The sequence below is a fragment of the Ptychodera flava genome, chromosome 20 (genome assembly GCF_041260155.1).
Source record: "Ptychodera flava strain L36383 chromosome 20, AS_Pfla_20210202, whole genome shotgun sequence".
NCBI classification, from domain to species: domain Eukaryota; kingdom Metazoa; phylum Hemichordata; class Enteropneusta; family Ptychoderidae; genus Ptychodera; species Ptychodera flava.
The window spans coordinates 38,873,849-38,895,717 of record NC_091947.1 but is presented as its reverse complement, the minus strand read 5'-3'; the positions used below and the strand labels follow the sequence as shown (position 1 = coordinate 38,895,717).

The 21,869-nt window shown below is 38.2% G+C and overlaps 1 protein-coding gene and 1 long non-coding RNA gene across 3 annotated transcripts in view; one reads left to right on the top strand and one right to left on the bottom strand.

The window, feature by feature from the left end:
- The window catches only part of LOC139120884 (uncharacterized), a 466,659-nt gene that overhangs the window by 4,642 nt on the left and 440,148 nt on the right, over positions 1 to 21,869 (bottom strand). The window contains exon 2 of the long non-coding RNA XR_011549163.1: positions 18,609 to 20,010. This is a non-coding gene — a long non-coding RNA (uncharacterized lncRNA). The remainder of the gene's footprint in view (positions 1 to 18,608; positions 20,011 to 21,869) is intronic.
- Positions 1 to 21,869, top strand: part of LOC139120881 (DNA-directed RNA polymerase II subunit RPB2) — a 412,063-nt gene that overhangs the window by 96,462 nt on the left and 293,732 nt on the right. For both annotated transcript variants that reach the window (XM_070685501.1, XM_070685502.1), the window contains exon 5: positions 10,448 to 10,665. In XM_070685501.1, the coding sequence (XP_070541602.1) occupies positions 10,448 to 10,665 (218 nt within the window). The remainder of the gene's footprint in view (positions 1 to 10,447; positions 10,666 to 21,869) is intronic.

Genomic DNA, 21,869 nt, shown 5'->3' with positions numbered 1-21,869 from the left:
GCAACACTTTTTGTACAATATGGTATGTTAGCTGCCTTGCAAAGATAACCTGACCAATGTTTATTCACAAAGTTTTCACTTTTGTTGCTCAGTAGCTTTTTAGTAACCCTGACTTCATTTGAACAAATACTAATTTACAGTTGAGCATGTACATGTATCTACCACAAATACACATGTAAAATGTGCAGCAATTCTCAATCTTTTGCATTTGGACCATGGACGACTTCAAGAATATCATATTTGGCATTTAAAAAACATAGGGCCAAAGTCCCTGTAGCTACTATAGACATGGATACAAAATTAATGTTTCCTGTCTCAGGGCATGAGATTTGAGGCGAGCGATCGCTCCGCTCGCCTAGCGCTCGCGCAAATCAAAATCCACGCGAACGATTTTCCGCTCGCGTGGCAACTTGGACGGGACTGCGACATGTTCACAGAATGAATGCACTACAAAAAAACTGGCGTCTGAGCACGTGTTCATCATCGGAATGACAGGCTACAGCCTGCAGACTTTCAGCTTCTTTTTTGTAAAAATTAATTAAATTGTAGCGAACATATGAACAAGAGAAACAAAGGCCATGCGTACGTGTGCCAATACCGTGTCTTCTATTTCTAAGCTTTGCTATACACGGTCCCTACAGGGGATTAGCCGTGGCCGTGGCTAGTAAAACTCATCAAATTGTGTTGCTTTTGTATGCGATGTCTGTACAGAGTACGCAACCAGGACTATATTGAACGTAAGCCTGGCATCTGTCCGGAGCGGGCGCTCCCATAGATCATTACAGGCAATTCATTCAACACGAATTTTGCGATCCTCCTGGATCCTCCCTCATTTGTTCGTACTTATTTTCTTGAAAAGCGTTTAGCTGACTTCATAATTAGGAAGAACCGTATTCTCGATGAATTAGGAGCACAGAGATTTCGACAAGAATTGAATATGCAGTTTGGAGAAATATTTGAAGACGTTGATGCACGATCGCCGCTCTCATATTATGCGTACTATGAAAACCTCCTCGGAAATACGGCGCGCAGTTTCTCCGCCGAAAACAGCCGATTTTGAATCCAAAACTTGCACTGATCTTCGTTTTCGAGCACACCCACCTCGCCTAGGTACACGATGTGCTCAGCCGCGCTTATAAACTTAGCCAAAGCCTAGTTTTTCTCTCTCTATGCGAGGGAAGCGTTCGTATCCGCGCGGCCATTGTTAATCTCATTCAACCCATGAGCACTCGGGCGAAAACCAGCCTTGCAAACAAAAGAGCATCGCGATATCGAACTTCAAAAGTAGACGTTCTGTGCAACAAGAGAAAATTGTGAAGTATGTAAAACTTCTGAAGCGATGAAAAGAAAAAATTATTTTGTCAACAGAAAATGATCATCGTAGATTGTAATTAGCTAAGAGGTGGTTATAAATAATGTTAATTACAGAGTGCTATATCGATAGTGTTACCGGTATATCATAGCACAGCAAGTTGTCTGTATTTTGTGACTTGTCCAGTGATTAGGACTGTATTGCCGATACTGGTTCTTACTATAATAATACTTACATTAAGTTCCTATAACAAACAAATATAACAAAAACAAAAAATAAGAAAAAAAAGTAAAAATAGATATTCTCAATTAGAATGCACAAGACACAATTAACGATTCATAATTCTTTTTATTTGCTTCACTCTCCCTATGCATTTCAGGGGAGTAGTTTTATCACTCTCGTAACACTCCCGCAGATAATTTTAGGAGAGTGATTTTCAGCTCACCAGCGCTTTTTAAATCTCATGCCCTGCTGACTGTATGAAATGATCTCACTAAGGTCATCCTAGGGACATGTAAATCAAATATTAAAGCTGTCTGACCAGCGGTTTTGAAAAAACAAGTCATCGTTGATGACACAGTCCCCACTTGTTAATGGGTACTTTGATTACAGGTCCTCAGAGAGGATAGAGTCCTCTTCATTAGGTCTGTGATAAAAATACTTTTGAATGAATTCGCTTGATACATGTCTGAGTTGTAGTTCAGGACATGAAAAAATCATAATAAAATGGCCACACGGTGGCCATATTGGATCATATCACAAAACAAATAAATGTGCATATGTATGACATAGGTTAATGTCCTTGTAGCAAAATTTGATTAAAATTGGTTGAGATATGCCTGAGTTATGGCTTGTACATGAAAAAATCATAAGAAAATGGCCGTACAGCAGCCATATTGGATCGTATCACAAAACAAATTAATGTGCATATGTATGACATTGGTCAATCTCCTTGTATCAACTTTGAATAAATTCGCTTGATACATGTCTGAGTTATGGTTCTAGACATGAAAAAATCGTAATAAAATGGTCACACGGCGGCCATATTGGATCATATCACAAAACAAATCAATGTGCATGTGCATGACATAGGTCAATGTCCTTGTACCAAGTTTGAATAAAATCGGTTGAGTTACGCCTGAGTTATGGCTCTGTACATGAAAAAATCGTAACAAAATGGCCGCACAGCGGCCATATTGGATCGTATCACAAAACAAATTGATGTGCATAGCTATGACATAGGTCAATGTCCTTGTACCAACTTTGAATAAAATCTGTTGAAACATGCCTGAGTTATGGCTCTGTATATGAAAAAATCGTAACAAAATGGCCGCATGGCGGCCATAGCGGCCATATTGGATCGTATCACAAAAAAATTGACGTGCATATCTATGACATTGGTCAATGTCCTTGTACCAACTTTGAATAAAATCAGTTGAAACATGCCTAAGTTATGGCTCTGTACATGAAAAAATCGTAATAAAAATGGCCGCCTGGCAGCCATATTGGATCGTATCACAAAACAAATCAACGTGCATCTGTATGACATATGAATTAATCCTTGTACCAAGTTTGAATGAAATCGCTCCAGGCATCTCTGAGATATCTGCGTGAACGGACGCACGGACGCACGGACGCACGCACGCACGCACGCACACACGCACGGACATGACCAAACCTATAAGTCCCCCCGGACGGTGTCCGTGGGGACTAAAAACAAGCGACTCAACAGTTGACAGAGCTCTGCTGTGTTATGTAGAGAATAACCTTTTGTGACACATGTATTGATGAAGAAGGTGGATATCTTTGATAGCTCATTTCAGGATGGCCTGACCAAAAAGGGAAAAAAATTCCGTAAAAATACAGATTTGCATATTTCATGAGACTATATTAGTCTATAAAGTATAATAGCAAATAAACGAGAGTTAATTACATTCTAATTAAAGTAAACAAGACTTGCTTAAATCAAGATTTACGTCATAAAAAAACAGCATATCTGTCAGGTTATAAAGAATCTTGAGCAGGTTATCTTTTAATATCAGTATTTTCATCCTATTAACCAAGCATATTTTAACTTTCAAATTAACATTGTAAGTAAGTTCTGTTGAATAAGTTGACTGAAGAGACAAATGTTTGTAACTTAAGAAGTTCAAGGTCATCAAAAGCATTATAAGGAATCATGTTACACTTTCATTAATGATTTTCTGCAGCAGTCCAACTTCAGTTGTAAAAATCCAACTCGTTCTCTCATTGCATGGAGAAACATTTGCGATGAAACATGGCGTCACTTGTTTACGAAATTATACAGAGCAACGAAGCCACACAATCACAGGGCTGTGTACCCCAGTGAGTTTTTGAGCACATAAACACATTACGGTCTTGGTCCCAATGAATAGAGGGACTGTTACGGTTTACCATAACAGAAAATTCAGACGTATTTACACGAATGGTCGTCACCAAAATTTATGAAACCCCTGTTGTTTTAGTAACTTGCCTCCTTAGTGAACCTGAAACGAGACCTGAACTTGAAAACAGCGCGAAATGCTCAAAGCCCACACATCGACCGCCATCTTGGAAATCGCCTGACCTGTTTACGTCACATGGCACTGTAGACATTTCGCAAACAAAAAGTTAATCCAAACTCATATTTTTAAAAACTTTGTGCGAAATAAAAAAAGATGACAAGAATGCAATAGAACGATTGCACGATTAGCCCAAAAACTTATAAAATGACAGTGACCCCAACATCGAGAAACTAGGTCAAGTCAGTGTAGTGTAATATGACGCACATGTAACGTGTGCAGCCCACGAACTCTACCGTTCTCCTGCTCTGATAAATTCACCGTTTGTCTCAACAACAAGAACAGAAAAATAATTAAAATACAAATGCACATTTGTAATACTGCCATAGAGATTTCATGTAGACTAACCGTCATCAGGTAAAGACGCCTTATAAACCTTTTTTGAGGGTCGCAATTTTGACCGATAGCTTCGACAGAATTTTCACAGCGTCGACGTCACTGTAATCCCCCCACATAACTTGATAAACGGCGATTGACATGGTGCTCGATCAACATGACCAAAGTTGCGGCCACCGATGTGCCGCTCGGCCGGTGTTTTTCAACACGTATGTACGTGTCAATTGATTAATGTAAACTCGTCAATCGACACAAAAAAGTCTATTCAGGACTAAAAACCATGTTGATAAGGCTAGTTTTGGCAGATGTCCCATGCCAATGAATACACTGAGCTGTCCAGTGGGGCTGTCAATCAAGGGTGTCGGGAAAATCTGAAGCGTCACGGCATTGTACAGTACATAACGAAACTTGCGTTCAGACTCGGCGGGTTTTTGACGGCGATTAGACGCGTTCAAGACGCGTGCGAGACGCGTCTAAGACGCGTCTAAGACGCGTCTAAAACACGACTCTTCCAGCTCATTATCTCACAATGGAAAGAAGGTCATGAGTGGCCTTTGTTATGTAAATACAACACTCCACTACGTCGCGTTTTTGTCACGTTCCAGACGCTCCAATTCCTTTCGTCTACTATGATAAAATGTTGTCTAATCTAGCAACTTTTTGCCTAGTCGATGTTTTATAGTGCAAACATTTAGAGAAAAGACCGATTGATTATATGTTGTTGCTCCAAAACCACCCAGCTAAACTCATTGCATTACCGATATCGAGTTGACCATGCGTTGTTCTCTATGCATGTCCATGAGAAAGTCATTATCGAATGGCCTGGACCGATGCCAAGAAGTAATTGATAGTACATGAAATCAAAATCTTTCCTTCTGAAATATTTTGAATATCGAAATACCGAAATTACTAGTAGTAAATGTATGTACAGTCGTGGTATGTTGACAAAATGAACACTTCATTCATGTGTCTGCGAGCTTTTTATTACACTGTATGCATATATATTATTGCCTAATTACTGTATTACTGTTTAACCCTTGCGTCCATTTTACACAGGCATAGGATTAAAAAACACCAAGAAACGACAGCCCGCATAGGAAATAAAATTTATTACGAAAATCCAGATCTTGTATTTTTCGTCTTTTCCTTTTTTTCATAATCTTTGCGAAGTCACGTTACACGTTAGATGAAAGCCACGCAATAAAACAGAGTGATTAGGTGATGAGTACGTTGTTACGAAAAATCATGTCCACGCAGTTGTAATTTGTTACTCGTTCGCGGCATAATTGTCGAGCAGGTGATAGTCAAGGGGCTGAGTCGATACTCAATACGGTCTCACATTTATTCCGCACCGTTTGGAGAGGTAGCACGTATCAGTTATTGTTAAAAACGTAACGATTTAATTCCCATTTGAGTAAAATAACTCGACAGTTGTGAATGGAATTCATGTTTGAACTCAATCGAAATTTACCTCTGCTCTGGCGGAAATCAACCATAGGCAGCAGCTTTCCTGCTATTTCGATGAGCATGTCATGTCCGCAAACGACATTTTACGTCTTCATCGTCATTATTTGCAATACCAGGGAAATGAAGACCATTGGAAACACAGAATACCAAATAAACATTTAAAGTTTTATAAAGGAACTTCCAAATAAAGAGGGAATGGCTCGGCAATTTCAGGGTTGCGTTGTACTAAATTCTGAATGAAGTGACAAGTACAAATGCGAGTTCGGAGTCTGGCAACAAACTTTTATTAAATACGTTATTAGTCAATCACTGTGTTATTGTTTTAACCACGTGCGCCCTTTTCACACAGGCATAGGATGAAAAGACCAAGAAATGACAGCTATCATGGGAATAAAATTAATTACGAAAACCAGCTTGTATTTTTTGTCTTTCCTTTCTTCATAATCTTTCCGAAGTTTCGTTGTGTGTTAGATGAACGCTACGCAATAAAAAGAGTGATTAGTTGATGAGTACGTTTTTACATTACATTATACACTTTCTACCTTCATGGTTTTTACGAAAAAATCATGTCTACGCAGTTGTAATTTGTTACTCGTTCGTGGCATAATATTGTCGAGCAGATAATGGTCAAGGGGCCGAATTGATACTAAATACGGTCTCGCAGTCACATTTCACCATGTGGAGAGAGCACGTAGCAGCTACGGTATTGTTAAAAACCCAACGATTTCATTCTCATTTGAGTAAAATAACGCGACAGTTGTAAATGCAATTCATGTCATACGGTTACGTCGAAAACACTGGCGCAAACGGTAAGATAAATAACCCGCGAAAATATCGAGAAAGTGAAGATCGCATCGTCATTGCAAAAGCATGGCCGCCATGCACGACATGTACGATGACCTTTGGACTCTGCATGACCTAACACATGACGTTGTCATCAAGGTGGCAATATTGTCGATTAAAGTAATTTCGAAAACAACTGCAGTGATAAATATTTCTTCTAAAATGAATCTGCTAAAAATGACACGGCAAACGAGCTTTAAATCTTCTTTCTTTTCCATTGTTTGAGATCATGACAGAAGCATTTCATTTTAATGTGAACGTAAACGAAATTTACCTTTGGCGGAAATCAACCATAGGCAGGCTTACGCCGCTTTGCTCTTCCATTTTAACCCTGGCAATTTCGATGGATGTGTAATCTCGTGTTGGCGGTCAACAACGCTTTCAGTGGTGACGCAACATACTCTGAATTTTGTAGAAGAATGTACTGTTAAAGCGTTGCCATGTCAGTTGCTTGACATGTATCATGTCATTGTCTCTTTACAGTACGTGACAATGACATAGTGCTCTTACACTCTGAGAGTGATAACTTATCCTTGTCACTGTCGGCAAACGTAACCCAAGTGCAGCAAAGACAATGTCGTAATTCTACTGGTAATGTGCAGTATTGTACATGCTGTTACGCAACTGGATTGATTGGGAGAACAAATGTTCATGTACTTTTATAAGTGTACATTACATTCATGAGCTGCCATGGACATTCATTGATAAATACGAATATTTCTTGAACTCTCTTTGTCGACGCGTACATCATATTTCTGTCTTGTTTTCAATTCCCGAAACGAATACACAACTTGTATATACAATGTAACAATGCACACAACGACGCAATCATACATTCTTCAGGGGCGCAGATATATAGTCTTTAGATCTATTTCCGGAGTTTCATTGCACATCGTATCGACATGACTTTCTCACACCATGGAATTTCTTTACTTGGGTTTGAACTAACATTGACAACCGGTCCCTTCAAGAACTCATGGAAAGAGACGCGACGGTGCTTCGTAGAGGTGTACCTCGATTATAATATTACAATGTAAAACTTCTGTCGTATCTCGTCATCTTTCCCCGGTCGGATACAAAGCCACCTTACGGCAGCACGATCATAATCATACACCAAGGCAGAGAATTGTATTTTACACAGCGGCGTCTTGCGTAGTGGCATGGAAATACCGGTAGACATAAGCTATACTTCTACTTGTAAAAGCGTGGCAGCCATGTTTGCTTCAAAATGCCCGATCTGCCAAGTTGCGCAAGTTGATGACGGTATCGATACTTCCGCGATTTATTGTTCATTTTCGGAATTGGATTTTCAACTTAATGACATGTCAGATATGAAATTTAATTATTTAATAGCTCTTTGTTCCACACAGAGAATGAATTTCCAGCGTTTTAGTGACCAGTTCAGTCCCACTGTGTACTACTTCGCTGAACACAGTGCATGCGTGAGCGCTCAGATAATTTTGAAAACGGACACTGGACAGACAAACTTGGCCTTCGAGCCTCGGTAAGATAGTGGGCCAATTCGGCTACCTCGGAAACATAAGTCAGATCTTTTCCCACTGACAAATAAAACGGAATTAAGCAAAATCACTTAGCCAATGAAATCACTTGCATTTTTCTACAACATTATTACCGTTGACTTACGGTACAGACCCATATAACCACAAACTAGCGTACCATCACGTTAAACTATTTAGCCTTTTAGGAGCAAAGTCGTACGTGAAAAAAGTAAAGGACAAAATACAATTTGCAGGTTTTCAAAACAAATTTTATTGAGATGTAAGTTCTCATTTCCTTGTCGCTAGCGCTCCCGTTCAAGACCTGTGTAGAAAGGACACGTGGTTTAAAATGTAATAAATTGACGGGGCAACATTCATTTGGATTTATTGGGTGCTCATTGTTCTTGTTTTGTTTTTTTAACCAAAATTCGTAATTTTTCAAACAGAACATAAAACCCATGGAGAGCACTGTCTGTCACTGGTACTTTTCTTTTGTTTGTTTTTGTAATTTTATTACATTGGACCTGCGAGGTATAATTATCTCAGAACGGGTTAGTTTTACCCGGGAACACAACTTTTTTAAGTTACCTGCCCTGTTAGTTGGTTGCAATGTCCACGAATTTCGAACACTGGCTTTTGTAAATTTTCAAAGCTAGTAAAATATCCGTGACAGACTCGATGAGGGTGCCTCCATGTGAACGTCCTTGAACCCATGACCGCGACCGTCGATTTATATGCGTTCACTATAATCGTACGTATTTGCGTGTAGCGTTGGATGGGCGATACCATTTTCACGAAGTGGTAAAAAGCAGGAGTATTCAAAATGTCGTTGCCCAGTCACAAAGAAATTCAACCACAAATCGCAGTGAAAATGCAATTCATAGGATTTTGATCAGTTATAAACTAAAACTTGGAAAGACCAGACCTTGTCCATATTATTTCATTCTTTAATTATTATTGTGAGATAAAGTGAACGTCCCTCCTGAAAGATAGTCAAGGCCGGATGTTTCGTAACAAGTCTGTGAACGTGAATGGTTCACTTGTAACATGTCAGCGGTGTGGACTCGGCGACCCGGCCGTACCAGGCTCTGAAACAATTCTGAAAAGACTACGCAAGACAGAGACTGTAGAATTTTGTCTTTTGTCCGTTCACATTCCTTGTTCACTGGCATTTGGCAAAACGAATGTCCCACGTATATTTCTAAGTGACCACACGATGTTTTTATAAACGTGCTATAGGCTATAGCTTCATGTGTACTTCGTCAAATCGCAATATCCCCATTCTTGCGAGCCAGAGCAAATCTCCGCTCCGCTGACCTACGCAAAAACGGGTAGCGCTAAGCTATCGCCGTAAAGAGGCACGTGGATTACGACGATGAATATCCCCAGCTATTTATCGAAACAGTTGTAGAAATGCTACGTTAGACAAGGACAGAGAGGTGTAAAAGTCATGTCTTTATTGATCTCTATACATGTACCTATCCCGTTCCTCTGTAACTGCTGCTGTATGAGTGGAAATTACGCTGGCTGGGGCGATGACATTGCATGTGTTTGAGGATACAGTATATCCCATGATGTGTTTCAAATTCTGGCATAGCAAAATGTTTACCACTTCCGTGAAATGCCCATCTAATTTCCTGGCAGCACAAAAAATAACTTATTGTTTTCTGATGTCCGTAGGGACTTTGGCATGGGAATTAGCAAAGTGTTGACTACAATTTTCAGCAACGTCTATACGAGGGACACTGTGTCCCCAAGGCAACGCAACTCTACGTTGGCCGTAAAACTTGATAGGGTTTCGGGCAAAGGGTCAATCCAAATTGAGACAATTTAGAGATACCAAATGAAATTGACAAGTTGATGAATATTTTCTTGACTGCGTCAAAAAAACGGTAACTCTCACTTGAAAAAATTCTGGTGCAACTTACTGGCATGCTTTAGACAAGATAGCGGTGCGTTTTTTTGCATGACCTCTGGTGCATACAATTTACATATATGAATAACAGTCGCGTTTTGGACGCGTCCTAGACGCGTCTGAGATGCGTCTGAAACGCGTCTCAGACTGAGTATTGTTGTGAAAAAGTCACGTTGGAAACGCATCTTTCTGAACGGAAGTTTCGCTGCGTACTGTAGCAAGCGTCACGGCGATCAAGGCAAGGGTCACGGAGACGTGATGCTTGAAGGGCCTAGGGAGAACACTGCGTTCCTGTTCAATTTTACCAACTTGACCACATGATTGAATGACTTGTGTTTGCCTCAAACACTCAAAAGCATCAAGTTTGTGTATGGCATACACAAGTATTGATAAACACCAATAAGTTTTATTATATTTGCTTCCATACCATGTTTCTAATGCATTCCTTGTGACACATGGTGTCCACTTAAATCTTACTTTGATTTTATTGTAGAATTGAATGAATGTCCTTTGGACCCAGGAGGTTATTTCATTATCAACGGCTCTGAGAAAGTCCTTATTGCCCAAGAGAAGATGGCTACCAATACAGTTTATGTATTTGCAAAAAAAGATTCAAAATATGCATACACAGGAGAATGCAGATCATGTTTAGAACATTCATCAAGACCTACCAGTACTTTGTGGGTTCATATGATGGCAAGAGGAGGACAGGTAGGTGTGACTAATAGTTTGACAATGTCCTTTTTAGGCACCAGTAGCCAGGCCTCTCCAGTGATATTACAGAATACACAAAATCTTACCTGTTTTATGGAACTTTTGTTTGTGGCTAATGATGTCACAGGCTCCATAATGACTAAGATTAACTTTAAGAGGACATGTAATGAAGTTTTACAGCTTAACCTTCATGTTCATTGCACATGTACTGCAAAGTATTGTATTTTGTATTTATGCCCACTCTTATCAAATGTGGTTTGGGCCAATGTGAGTTCTGGCTCATTTATGAAAAAGCTTTTAACAAAATTACTTATCGCTAAAAGACAGAAAATTGTAATGTACTACAGTGGTGCTTTGTACAAGGTTTGTTTCAAGTACAGTTGAAATGGCCTGAACTAGTACTCCTATGGTGGTTATTTTCAACAAGTTTTACCTTTAACAACTGTATAACCATGCAGGTGACAGACTCAGAATGAATTCTAGTCTGTGGCAGATTTGTAACTTCATTATGTCTGTCTAAGCAGCTTTTAGATTACATTCTAATAGATTTGTACTGTCAACATTTACATTAGACAGTGTAAAATGTTTTGATCCTTGCTGTTGTACTGTGTTTTAGCTGATCTCGAAAAAATAACTAGAATGTAGATACCAATAATTGCTACTGAAAAATTTTTCTTATCCACTGTTATAATAGAGAATGTCAAATGTCTTTTTGAAAATCTTGCTTTGATTTTACTCTTTTTTCTTCATTGATTTCCGTCCTTTTTCCTCATTTCCTCCACTTCCCTTTTTTCTGATCACTAAACATGTTATTTTCCGTTTTGTACCTGGGTAAAATGAAGACAACAATGATGACACTCTAGTATCAGTTATTGGTTGTAGCTATTCCCTCTTATCTGTTGAGTAGAGGTTATAATAATCAGCTGATCTTGAGATATTTATCAAATAGGAAGACAGAGACAGATATTTTTATGATATTAACTCCCATCTAAAAATATGTCAATAATGTGACAGTACAGGTCAAGAATAGCTTTCAGATGTGCTAACACTGTGCGCAGCGCTGGCGCAGCTTTTTCCCAGCATTAACACCGCATTTGTGCAGGTCTAGCCTCAGTCAACAAACGCATACAAATGCATTGAAGTGCTTCAATAACCTGACAACCTGATTAATCTATACATTGTTTCTGTCCCATCATGCACGTGAAAAAAAGACGTCCATGGTCCTATTCAACAAATTTCAAACACCATACACAGCATTGGTCACTACCTTTATTCACAGGTAGCATTTGAAATCAGGAATAACAGAGGGATTTTCTCAGGCTTCAGTAATTGCTAAACTTTCAAATAAAAAGAATTGCCACCCAGACGCCTTTGAATCACAACTCACATTCCCTATTTGAGCGATGTTCGTGAATGCCTACTGTACTGATTGTTTGTGTATAACATCTGTTATGTTGCCAGAAATCAACATGATCAGTTATTGTACTCGCTTAAAATAGGAAAAATAATCGAAACAATAGTGAAATTGGGAACTCTACTAAAAGTGAGCAGCGAGAAAACTGTGTACGTAGGTCTATACTTCTCACCACCACTGAAAAATTGCACAACTTGTTTTGTTGAAAGCCATAAATATTCGGAACGTGGACGTAGAAAACGTTTATGGTTGGCGAGGCTAATAGTACTTTTACTCGTAAAGAATGATAATTGCCTTTCAAAAAAACCCCTTTGTGATATTCAGTTTATACAGACGTCAGGATTTGATCGTTCCATGAAAGGTTTTGATAGTCCCCACAGACACCATCCGGGGGACTTATAGGTTTGGTCATGTCCGTGTGTCCGTGAGTGCATCCGTCCATCCGTTCACGCAGATGTCTCAGAGATGCCTGGAGCGATTTCATTCAAACTTGGTACAAGGATTACTCCTCATGTCACACATATGAACGACAATTTTTTTAGCTCCGCTGTCAGCGACGCGGAGCTTATCAAATAGGTTGATTATCCGTCGGCGTCCAGCGTCCGGCGTCGTCCGTCAACAATTGCCTTCTCCTCTGAAACCACAAGTCCAATTGCTTTGAAATTTTATATGCAGTTCACTTGGGATGACCTTACTTCAGTTTGTTCAAATCATGGTGAAATTTGCATATTTGTATTTTTGAGGCAATTTTTGTCATTTTTGGTAAAAAAATCTTTAAAAATATTCTTCTTCAAAACTACTGGTCAGATAGCTTTTATATTTGGCACATATGTCCCTAGGGATGATCTATTTCAGATTTGTTCAAATTGTGCAGAAATATGCAAATTTGCATTTTTAAGGCAATTTTTGCCATTTTTGATCAAAAAATGTATTTCTCAAAAAGTACTGGTCTGATAGTTTTGAAATTTGGTATACAGGTTTCTATAGATGAACTAAGTAATATATATTGAATTTCTGATGAAATGTGTAATTTTGTATTTTTGGGGCAATTTTTGCCATTTTTTGGTCAAAAAATGTGTATTTCCAAAACTACTTATCTGATAGCTTTGAAATTTGGTATAGAGGTTTCTACAGATGAACTAAATGATATTTATGGAAATAATGATGAAATCTGCAATTTTGTAATTTTGGGGCAATTTTTACCATTTTTGGTCAAAAAATGTGTTTCTCAAAAAGTACTGGTCTAATAGCTTTGAAATTTGATATACAGGTTTCTACAGATAAGCTTAGTAATATATATTGAATTTCTGATGAAATCTGTAATTTTGTATTTTTGGGGCAATTTTTTCCGTTTTTGGTCAAAAAATGTGTATTTCCAAAACTACTTACATGTATCTGATAGCTTTGAAATTTGGTATACAGGTTTCCATCGATGAACTAAATGATATTTATTGAAATAATGATGACATCTGCAATTTTGAATTTTTGGGGCAATTTTTCCCATTTTTGGTCAAAAAATGCGTTTCTCAAAAAGTACTGGTCTAACAGCTTTGAAATTTGGTATAACTAAGTGTAATATTTTGAAATTATGATGAAATCTGCAATTTTTATTTTTGGGGGGCAATTGTTGCCATTTTTGGTCAGAATATTTTATTCTCAAAAAACTACTCATCAGATAGCTTTGGTTGACATGTTCTCAGGGATGATCGGATGTGATATATTCAAAGTATGATGAAATCTTCAATTGTGTATTTTTGCAGCTTATTTTAGCCACTTTTTTCTGGCCACTGCATTGAGTTATCAAAGATTTCCACCTTCTTCATCAACATGTGTCAAAAATAGTTATTCTGTACATAAACACAGCGGAGCTTTATCGGCCGCTAGGTCGCTTGTTTGTGTGATTCAGTCTAATATGGCCGTGTGACGGACATTTTATTAAAAAAGCAGAGACTACTGTCATTGACAATGACTTTTTTAAAAAGAGCTCTATATCTAAAGCGACTGCTTTAAATTTGATGAAACTTTGTAAAAATGTTCGTCACACAGAGCTCTGATAGCACAGTCAGTATTGCATCAATTAGTGGTAATTTGCATATTTGATGAATTTTTGTAATTAGGGTGATAAGACTAAAAATACTGCAGCAAATTTTATGAAAATTGGTTCAGATCTTAAGCACATAGTCTCATACTCGTGTACAAAGACACTTAGCAGTGTCATGGGAATTAATTGCTTATTTGCATTTTTAATGAACTTTCCTAATAAGTGAGCTATCTCCAGAACCACTACATCAAATTTGATGAAACATAGTGCAGATGTTGATTTTTAGTGAAGAATTTATGTAACTGAGGAAGCTTATAGAGTTGGGAGAGGCAAAAGTGACGTCACTTCTGTCAACAACTTCCGTAAAACTATTTTGTCACACCACGTGATAACACTGTGCTACGTATATTTACTGCCTCACAAAATTACCTCGAGAAGGAAACGCGAGTGTTGTGTACATGAAATAATAAAATAAAAGTTAGAGCAGGGCCTGAAAAATTTGATTTTTAGCTCACATTTGGTTATACAAATGTGAGTTTATCTTATAAGCTGAAGTCGATGGCGTCTGTATGTATGTGTGTATGTATGTATGTAATACTATGTATGTATGCATGTATGTATGTACGTATGTACAGTATGTCCGTCAACATCAAAAACACGCAAACCGCTGCACATTTCAGCTTGGCCTTTGATGTGTGGATGCATCCTGGGCTATAGATTGGATTTTGTTCAAGTGAAGTCTACATTGCCAAAATTATGCAAATGAGCTTACAAAATGTGAAAATGGTTAAGAATTAATAACTCAAGAACCGCTATTTAGATTGCTTTAAAAATTTGTGTGCAAGTACCTTAAGTGAACCTTGTACAGTTTTTAGCTCCGCTGTCAGCAACGCGGAGCTTATCAAATAGGTTGATTATCCGTCGTCGTCCGGCGTCCGTCGTTCGTCCGGCGTCCGTCGTCCGTCGTCGTCCGTCAACAATTGCCTTCTCCTCTGAAACCACATGTCCAATTGCTTTGAAATTTTATATGCAGTTCACTTGGGATGACCTCACTTCAGTTTGTTCAAATCATGGTGAAATTTGCATATTTGTATTTTTGGGGCATTTTTTGGTGTTTTTGGTAAAAAAATCTTCTTCTCTGAAACCGCTTGTCCGATTGCTTTGAAATTTGATATGCAGTTTGCTTAGGGTGACTGAAACCAGATTTGTAAAAATGGTGGTGAAATTTGCATATTTGTATTTGTAAGGCAATTTTTGTCATTTTTGGTAAAAAAATCTTTAAAAATCTTCTTCTTCAAAACTACTGGTCAGATAGCTTTTATATTTGGTACATATGTCCCTAGGGATGATCTATTTCAGATTTGTTCAAATTGTGCAGAAATATGCAAATTTGCATTTTTAAGGCAATTTTTGCCATTTTTGGTCAAAAAATGTATTTCTCAAAAAGTACTGGTCTGATAGTTTTGAAATTTGGTATACATGTTTTTATAGACGAACTAAGTAATATATATTGAATTTCTGATGAAATCTGTAATTTTGTATTTTTGGGGCAATTTTTGCCATTTTTGGTCAAAAAATGTGTATTTCCAAAACTACTCATCAGATAGCTTTGAAATTTAGTATACAGGTTCCTGCAGATGAACTAAATGATATTTATGGAAATAATGATGAAATCTGGAGGCATCATGGGCCAGTGGCTAGAGCAGTGGACTCACGATCAAAGGATGGTGAGTTCGAGCCCCGGCATGGCTGTGGTGTTGTGTCCTTGGGCAAGGCACTTTATTCCTCATTGCTTCTCCCCACCCAGGAGTGATGGGTACCTGGTAGGACAGAGGTTGTTATGTGTGCGTTTAGCTCTGCTGCGCTTATTGGCTGCACATGTGAGCTGTTGTCTGCTCCCCAGGGAGTTGAGTGGTATCATATTAGGTCCAGTGACCAGGGGTAATAATAATTGTAAAGCGCCTTGATCACATCTACTTGTGGATATGTGCGCTATATAAGAACCAAATAATATTATTATTATTATTATTTTATCTGCAATTTTGTAATTTTGGGGCAATTTTTGCCATTTTTGGTCAAAAAATGTGTTTCTCAAAAAGTACTGGTCTAACAGCTTTGAAATTTGGTACACAGGTTTCTACAGATAAGCTACGTAATATATTTTGAATTTCTGATGAAATCTGTAATTTTGTATTTTTTGGGCAATTTTTGCCATTTTTGGACAAAAAATGTGTATTTCCAAAACTACTTATCTGATAGCTTTGAAATTTGGTATACAGGTTTCCATAGATGAACTAAATGATATTTATTGAAATAATGATGACATCTGTAATTTTGAATTTTAGGGCAATTTTTCTCATTTTTGGTCAAAAAATTTTAGCCACTTTTTTCTGGCCACTGCATTGAGTTATCAAAGATTTCCACCTTCTTCATCAACATGTGTCAAAAATAGTTATTCTGTACATAAACACAGCGGAGCTATATTGGCCGCTAGGTCGCTTGTATGAATATTGTGAAGATATCCTTAATTTTGTATTTTTGCTGAATTTTTTGGTGATTTTTCTCATTTTCAACAAAAATTCTTCTTCTCTGAAACCGCCAGCCCAATCCCTTTCAAATTTGGGTTGGATCTTTGTGAGGGTGTTACTCTTCTAATTTGTTGAAATTATGACAAAATTGGGAAAATTACTATTTTGGAGCAATTTTGTCATTTTTGGTCAAAAAATATTAAACAGTATTTTCTTTTTAAAACCCCTGGACAGACAGCTTTTATATTTGGTACACAGACGTACAGACGTACAGAGATGACAATAGTTAGATATGTTGAAATTGTCCTGAAATATACAAATTTGTATTTTAAAGACAATATTGTCATTTTTGGTCTAGAAAACTTGTACTTTACATAAAAATTACTTGTTTGATAGCTTTGTAATTTGGTATAAAGTCTCGAGGGATATTATTAGATAAATTTTCTGCTCAAAGTGTTGGGAAAGCCCCAACTTTGTATACTTTAGGTAATTTTCTCACTTTGTAACCTTAAATGACCTATACCAACCCAGGATATGTTGTGAGACAGTTTCAAAGGCTGTGAACATAATTTTGTCATATTTGGTATCAATTTGTAGGAAAATTTGATCCACAAAACAAAGCTGAGGTGAATTTTTTCATTGCGGACCAATTTTTGCAACTTTTCTATGTAAGACATACAAGAACTGATGAGAAATTTGGATCCAGGATAATTCCAGATGTTGTAATCACCGCCCACAGTTGAAGGCATGTCACTAGCTGTAAATGACTTACGTGCTATTTACATTAGAATGGTAACACTCATCACATTAATTAAAAACATCCCCAAGGTTGTAAATACATTTCCTGTCATCCTGCGTTATGTAATACCAAGGGATGGAACATTTGATATTCAGGAGGGGGTAGGGTCTTGAAGATTGATGAGGTAGCATTACTTTTTTACCAGATCCCTTGTACACTTTTTTACCCACTCCCACCTTTTCTTTTTATCAAACCTTCTCTGTCTATTTTTTGTTATTGACATTTGCTTATGTATTTAGGATCTGCTTGTCCCATTGCTATAGAAGTTGATATGCATGTTCCTAAAGATGACCTCCAGTACCTAAGTTGGAGACCTTATTTGCTTTTGTCATTCTTGTTTTTGCTGGTTTAAATATTTCTCGAATGGACCAAGTCAAACCGAATGTGAGCACACTGTCCTTGACGGTATTTTTATCCACTTGTCCCCGGACAAGTAGCCTCTATTTTTCTACTTGTCCGTAACAGAAACTCACCGGCCCTGAAAATTTTCCAAAAAAAATGATTCTGCTCTTACCCAGATTGTGGGACCTCTCCTACAATGGTTTGTGACAAATTGGTGGTATTCACTGTTTATAATTGTAAGAAAGTGCATTCATGGGAATTCTTGCCAGATACTGATCCTACAGATATATAAGTGTGGTGTAAAGCATTTAGTTGTGTGGAGTCAATTGAGGGTTCATTTGCATATTTAATGACCTTTGTAATTAGTGATATTACTCCAAAATTACAGCCCATTAACAGTTTGTCATTCTTTTGTTTTCCATTGAATATTTTATCAAGGAAATAATATTTATATAAGATAAATATGATAATTTAGTAGGGGCTTTAACATTTTTCGTACAAATCTCTGGGTAATTATATGGAAAGGTGGATAAAATTACCTCACACCATCATTACTTGAACAGCATCAGAATATACATTTCCATAACAGCATGTTCAATCACAGTTAAAAAAGAAACTCTGGGCGTAATACTTACTAGGTATGTATTTATTTCAGTAAGTGGTTGTATTATCGGTTTACTTTATTTAACATTTTTTTCTACAAATCTCTGGGTAATTATGTGGAAAGGTAAATAAAATTACCTCACACCATCGTTACTTGAACAGCATCAGAATATACAATTCCATAAGAGCTTATTCGATCGCTTCATTCATCACTTTAAGGTAGTGACTCAGTTTGGTTGACACATATTTTCAATCAAAAGTTTCACATAGAAAACAGGGTCTCACACCCAACATGTGGTACATTTTCTAATAGGTCTATATTTGAAGAAGGTAAAAATTTTGTTTAGTTGTCAAAACATGCATTGGTATGTTTGTTTAAGTCAAAAACATGTGATTTTGAATTTTTTCACTTAAAAGAGTATAAGTAAGAATTGGCAGCACCCCTAAGTGATCTGTTAACGGCACTAGACAGCTGGATATACAGGGGGAAAAACCGTGTTTTGGATTTTTGAAATTCGCTTTTGTTTCTGCACAGTGAGCCTTCGAAGTGTGAACTGTCGGATTTTCGCATAAATTATCGGCTTTTGTTCACGTTTGTCAAGTTATCGTCACTTCAGGGGGGTTTATCAAAAATCTGAGACACGGTTTTTCAGGTCTCTTCATGAAGTGTTAGCATGCGAAAAATTGGGGAAATCCGCCCACGCGTCGCCGACTTACACTCATTTGAAGGTGCGCATACATAGCAAAAATCGGAACTGAGAAAATCGACGATTTGTGTAAACGTCCCATTTTTCACACAAAATCGCCGAAAAAGTCGGATTTTTGTGCGTTTCAAAAAAAATTATTCGATCTGGGTCTAGGTTAAATATTGGGCATCAGGTTAGAGAATTTCTGACAAGTCCTAAACATTAGTTCGCCTAAAAATGATGAAAATTGTGCGTAGAAACGTGAGGCTGGTCAGCGTAAGCGGTGGGTACTATTTACACGATAAACACTAGAGAGATAATTCAGGGCATAATCTGTTTGTCAAATACGTATCTAGCTTACACTGTTTGGTAACGGTTAGAGTCTGGTTACAAGACGAGAAAAGTTTAAAAAAATCATACAGCCGGAATGGTTTACAGGTCTGCGTTCTGCCGACGACGCGCGCTCGCTCTCTCGCTAGCGCTCGACTTCCGGTCTCACAGCCCGTAATTTATGCACGTACCAAGTGTGAAATGGTTGCCCAGTTCATTTTAGTGCCGATTTTTGTGCCTATAGTACAAGACGTCACTTGCTTGCTTGCTTGCTTTCGGAGATGAGACGACCAACTCTCGATGCTCTAAAAAATTCTGTAGTTGAGAAGTTCAAGGAATGCGGGAAAGTCGCACTTGTTTTTGTGGTTTTCACATGTGATCTGCTGCAGTCCTTTTGCTCACCATAAAAAATGACCGGGTTTTCGTGCGCTATTTCGCTTTCCACTGTGACATGTACTATTATGGCCTCGGGTATGAAACCAAAATCAACTTCAGTTACACGTAAAAGCGATTCTTCATGACTTAAAATAAACGACTGAGGCGATACTCGACAGATTCACTCATTGTAAAATTGAAACGGCGACATATCGCGACACCCTCTTGACCACAGATAGAAATTGACAGGCAACGATCGTGAAGCGACGTTTCGCGTACGTTGCTGTGCTCTAGACCGAAATAACAGTGTCGGATTGACAAATTGGACAAACCATGCTTCCTACATCCATGGACAAACTAAGTCCAAGACAGTCCAAGATATGGGCTGCTGTTATAGAACCATATTTTTAGTTCCCACGGACACCGTCCGGGGGGACTTATAGATTTGGTCGTGTCCGTGCGTGTGTGCGTGCGTGCGTGCGTGCGTCCGTCCGTCCGTTCACGCAGATATCTCAGAGATGCCCGAAGCGATTTCATTCAAACTTGGTACAAGGATTACTTCATATGTCATACAGATGCATGTCGATTTGTTTTGTGATACAATCCAATATGGCTGCCAGGCGGCCATTTTATTACGATTTTTTCATGTACAGAGCCATAATTCAGGCATGTTTCAACTGATTTTATTCAAAGTTGGTACAAGGACATTGACCAATGTCATAGATATGCACGTCAATTATCTTTGTGATACGATCCAATATGGCCGCCAGGCTGCCATTTTATTACGATTTTTTCATGTACAGAGCCATAACTCAGGCATGTTTCTACAGATTTTATTCAAAGTTGGTACAAGGACATTGACCAATGTCATAGCTATGCACATCAATTTTTTTTGTGATACAATCCAATATGGCCGCCATGCGGCTATTTTGTTACGATTTTTTCATGTACAGAGCCATAACTCAGGCATATCTCAACCAATTTTATTCAAAGTTGGTACAAGGACATCAATCTATGTCATACACATGCACATTGACTTGTTTTGTGATACGATCCAATATGGCCGCCGTGTGGCCATTTTATTACGTTTTTTCATGTCCAGAACCATAACTCAGACATGTATCAAGCAAATTTATTCAAAGTTGGTACAAGGAGATTGACCAATGTCATACATATGCATGTTAATTTGTTTTGTGATACGATCCAATATGGCTGCTGTGCAGCCATTTTGTTATGATTTTTTCATGTACAAAGCCATAACTCAGGCATATTTCAACCAATTTTAATCAAAGTTGGTACAAGGACATTGACCTACCGTATGTCATACATATGCACAGTGATTTGTTTTGTGATTCGATCCATTATGGCCACCATGTGGCCATTTTATTACGATTTTTTCATGTCCTGAACTACAACTCAGACATGTATCAAGCGAATTTATTCAAAAGTATTTTTATCACAGACCTAATGAAGAGGACTCTATCCTCTCTGAGGACCTGTAATCAAAGCACCCATTAACAAGTGGGGACTGTGTCATCAACGATGGCTTGTCCAGTGAAGATTAAATAGATTCTCTTTGGACGGCAGTGTAATCTATAGCCCGGCGTACGATGCTATGTGTTCCGCTACAGCTAATCGCCTCGCTCACCACAACCCTGCAAAGACCCGTACGTAGGGTCGGTGACTTCAAATCCATTTTGGGACTTGACGTAAAAAGCCAAATTACTGTCGAAATTCAGCGTTCTTGGGCCCAAGTCGTATCCCTGCCGGCTGCCTACCTCAGCTACTCGATCGCTTCCAAAAATGCCAGTCTTTTATTCACTTTTCGTAAATAACCGTCGATGTCGGCAACTCTCTCGCTAGCCCTGTGTACGATGCTGTGTGTTAGCTGTAGCGGCCAACACACAACATCGCGTCCATCAGCTTTCCATTTTGCTTCTTCGGCCCAGTTTGCGTTTTCTACACTGCTTATACTGCCGGCAGTCATCAGCCATGTTGGATAGCGTCTCTTATGAAGACGTGCGCGCATGCGCAACATGGTGCGTAAAAATTTACATAATCTCCTCAAGGTATAACGATAACG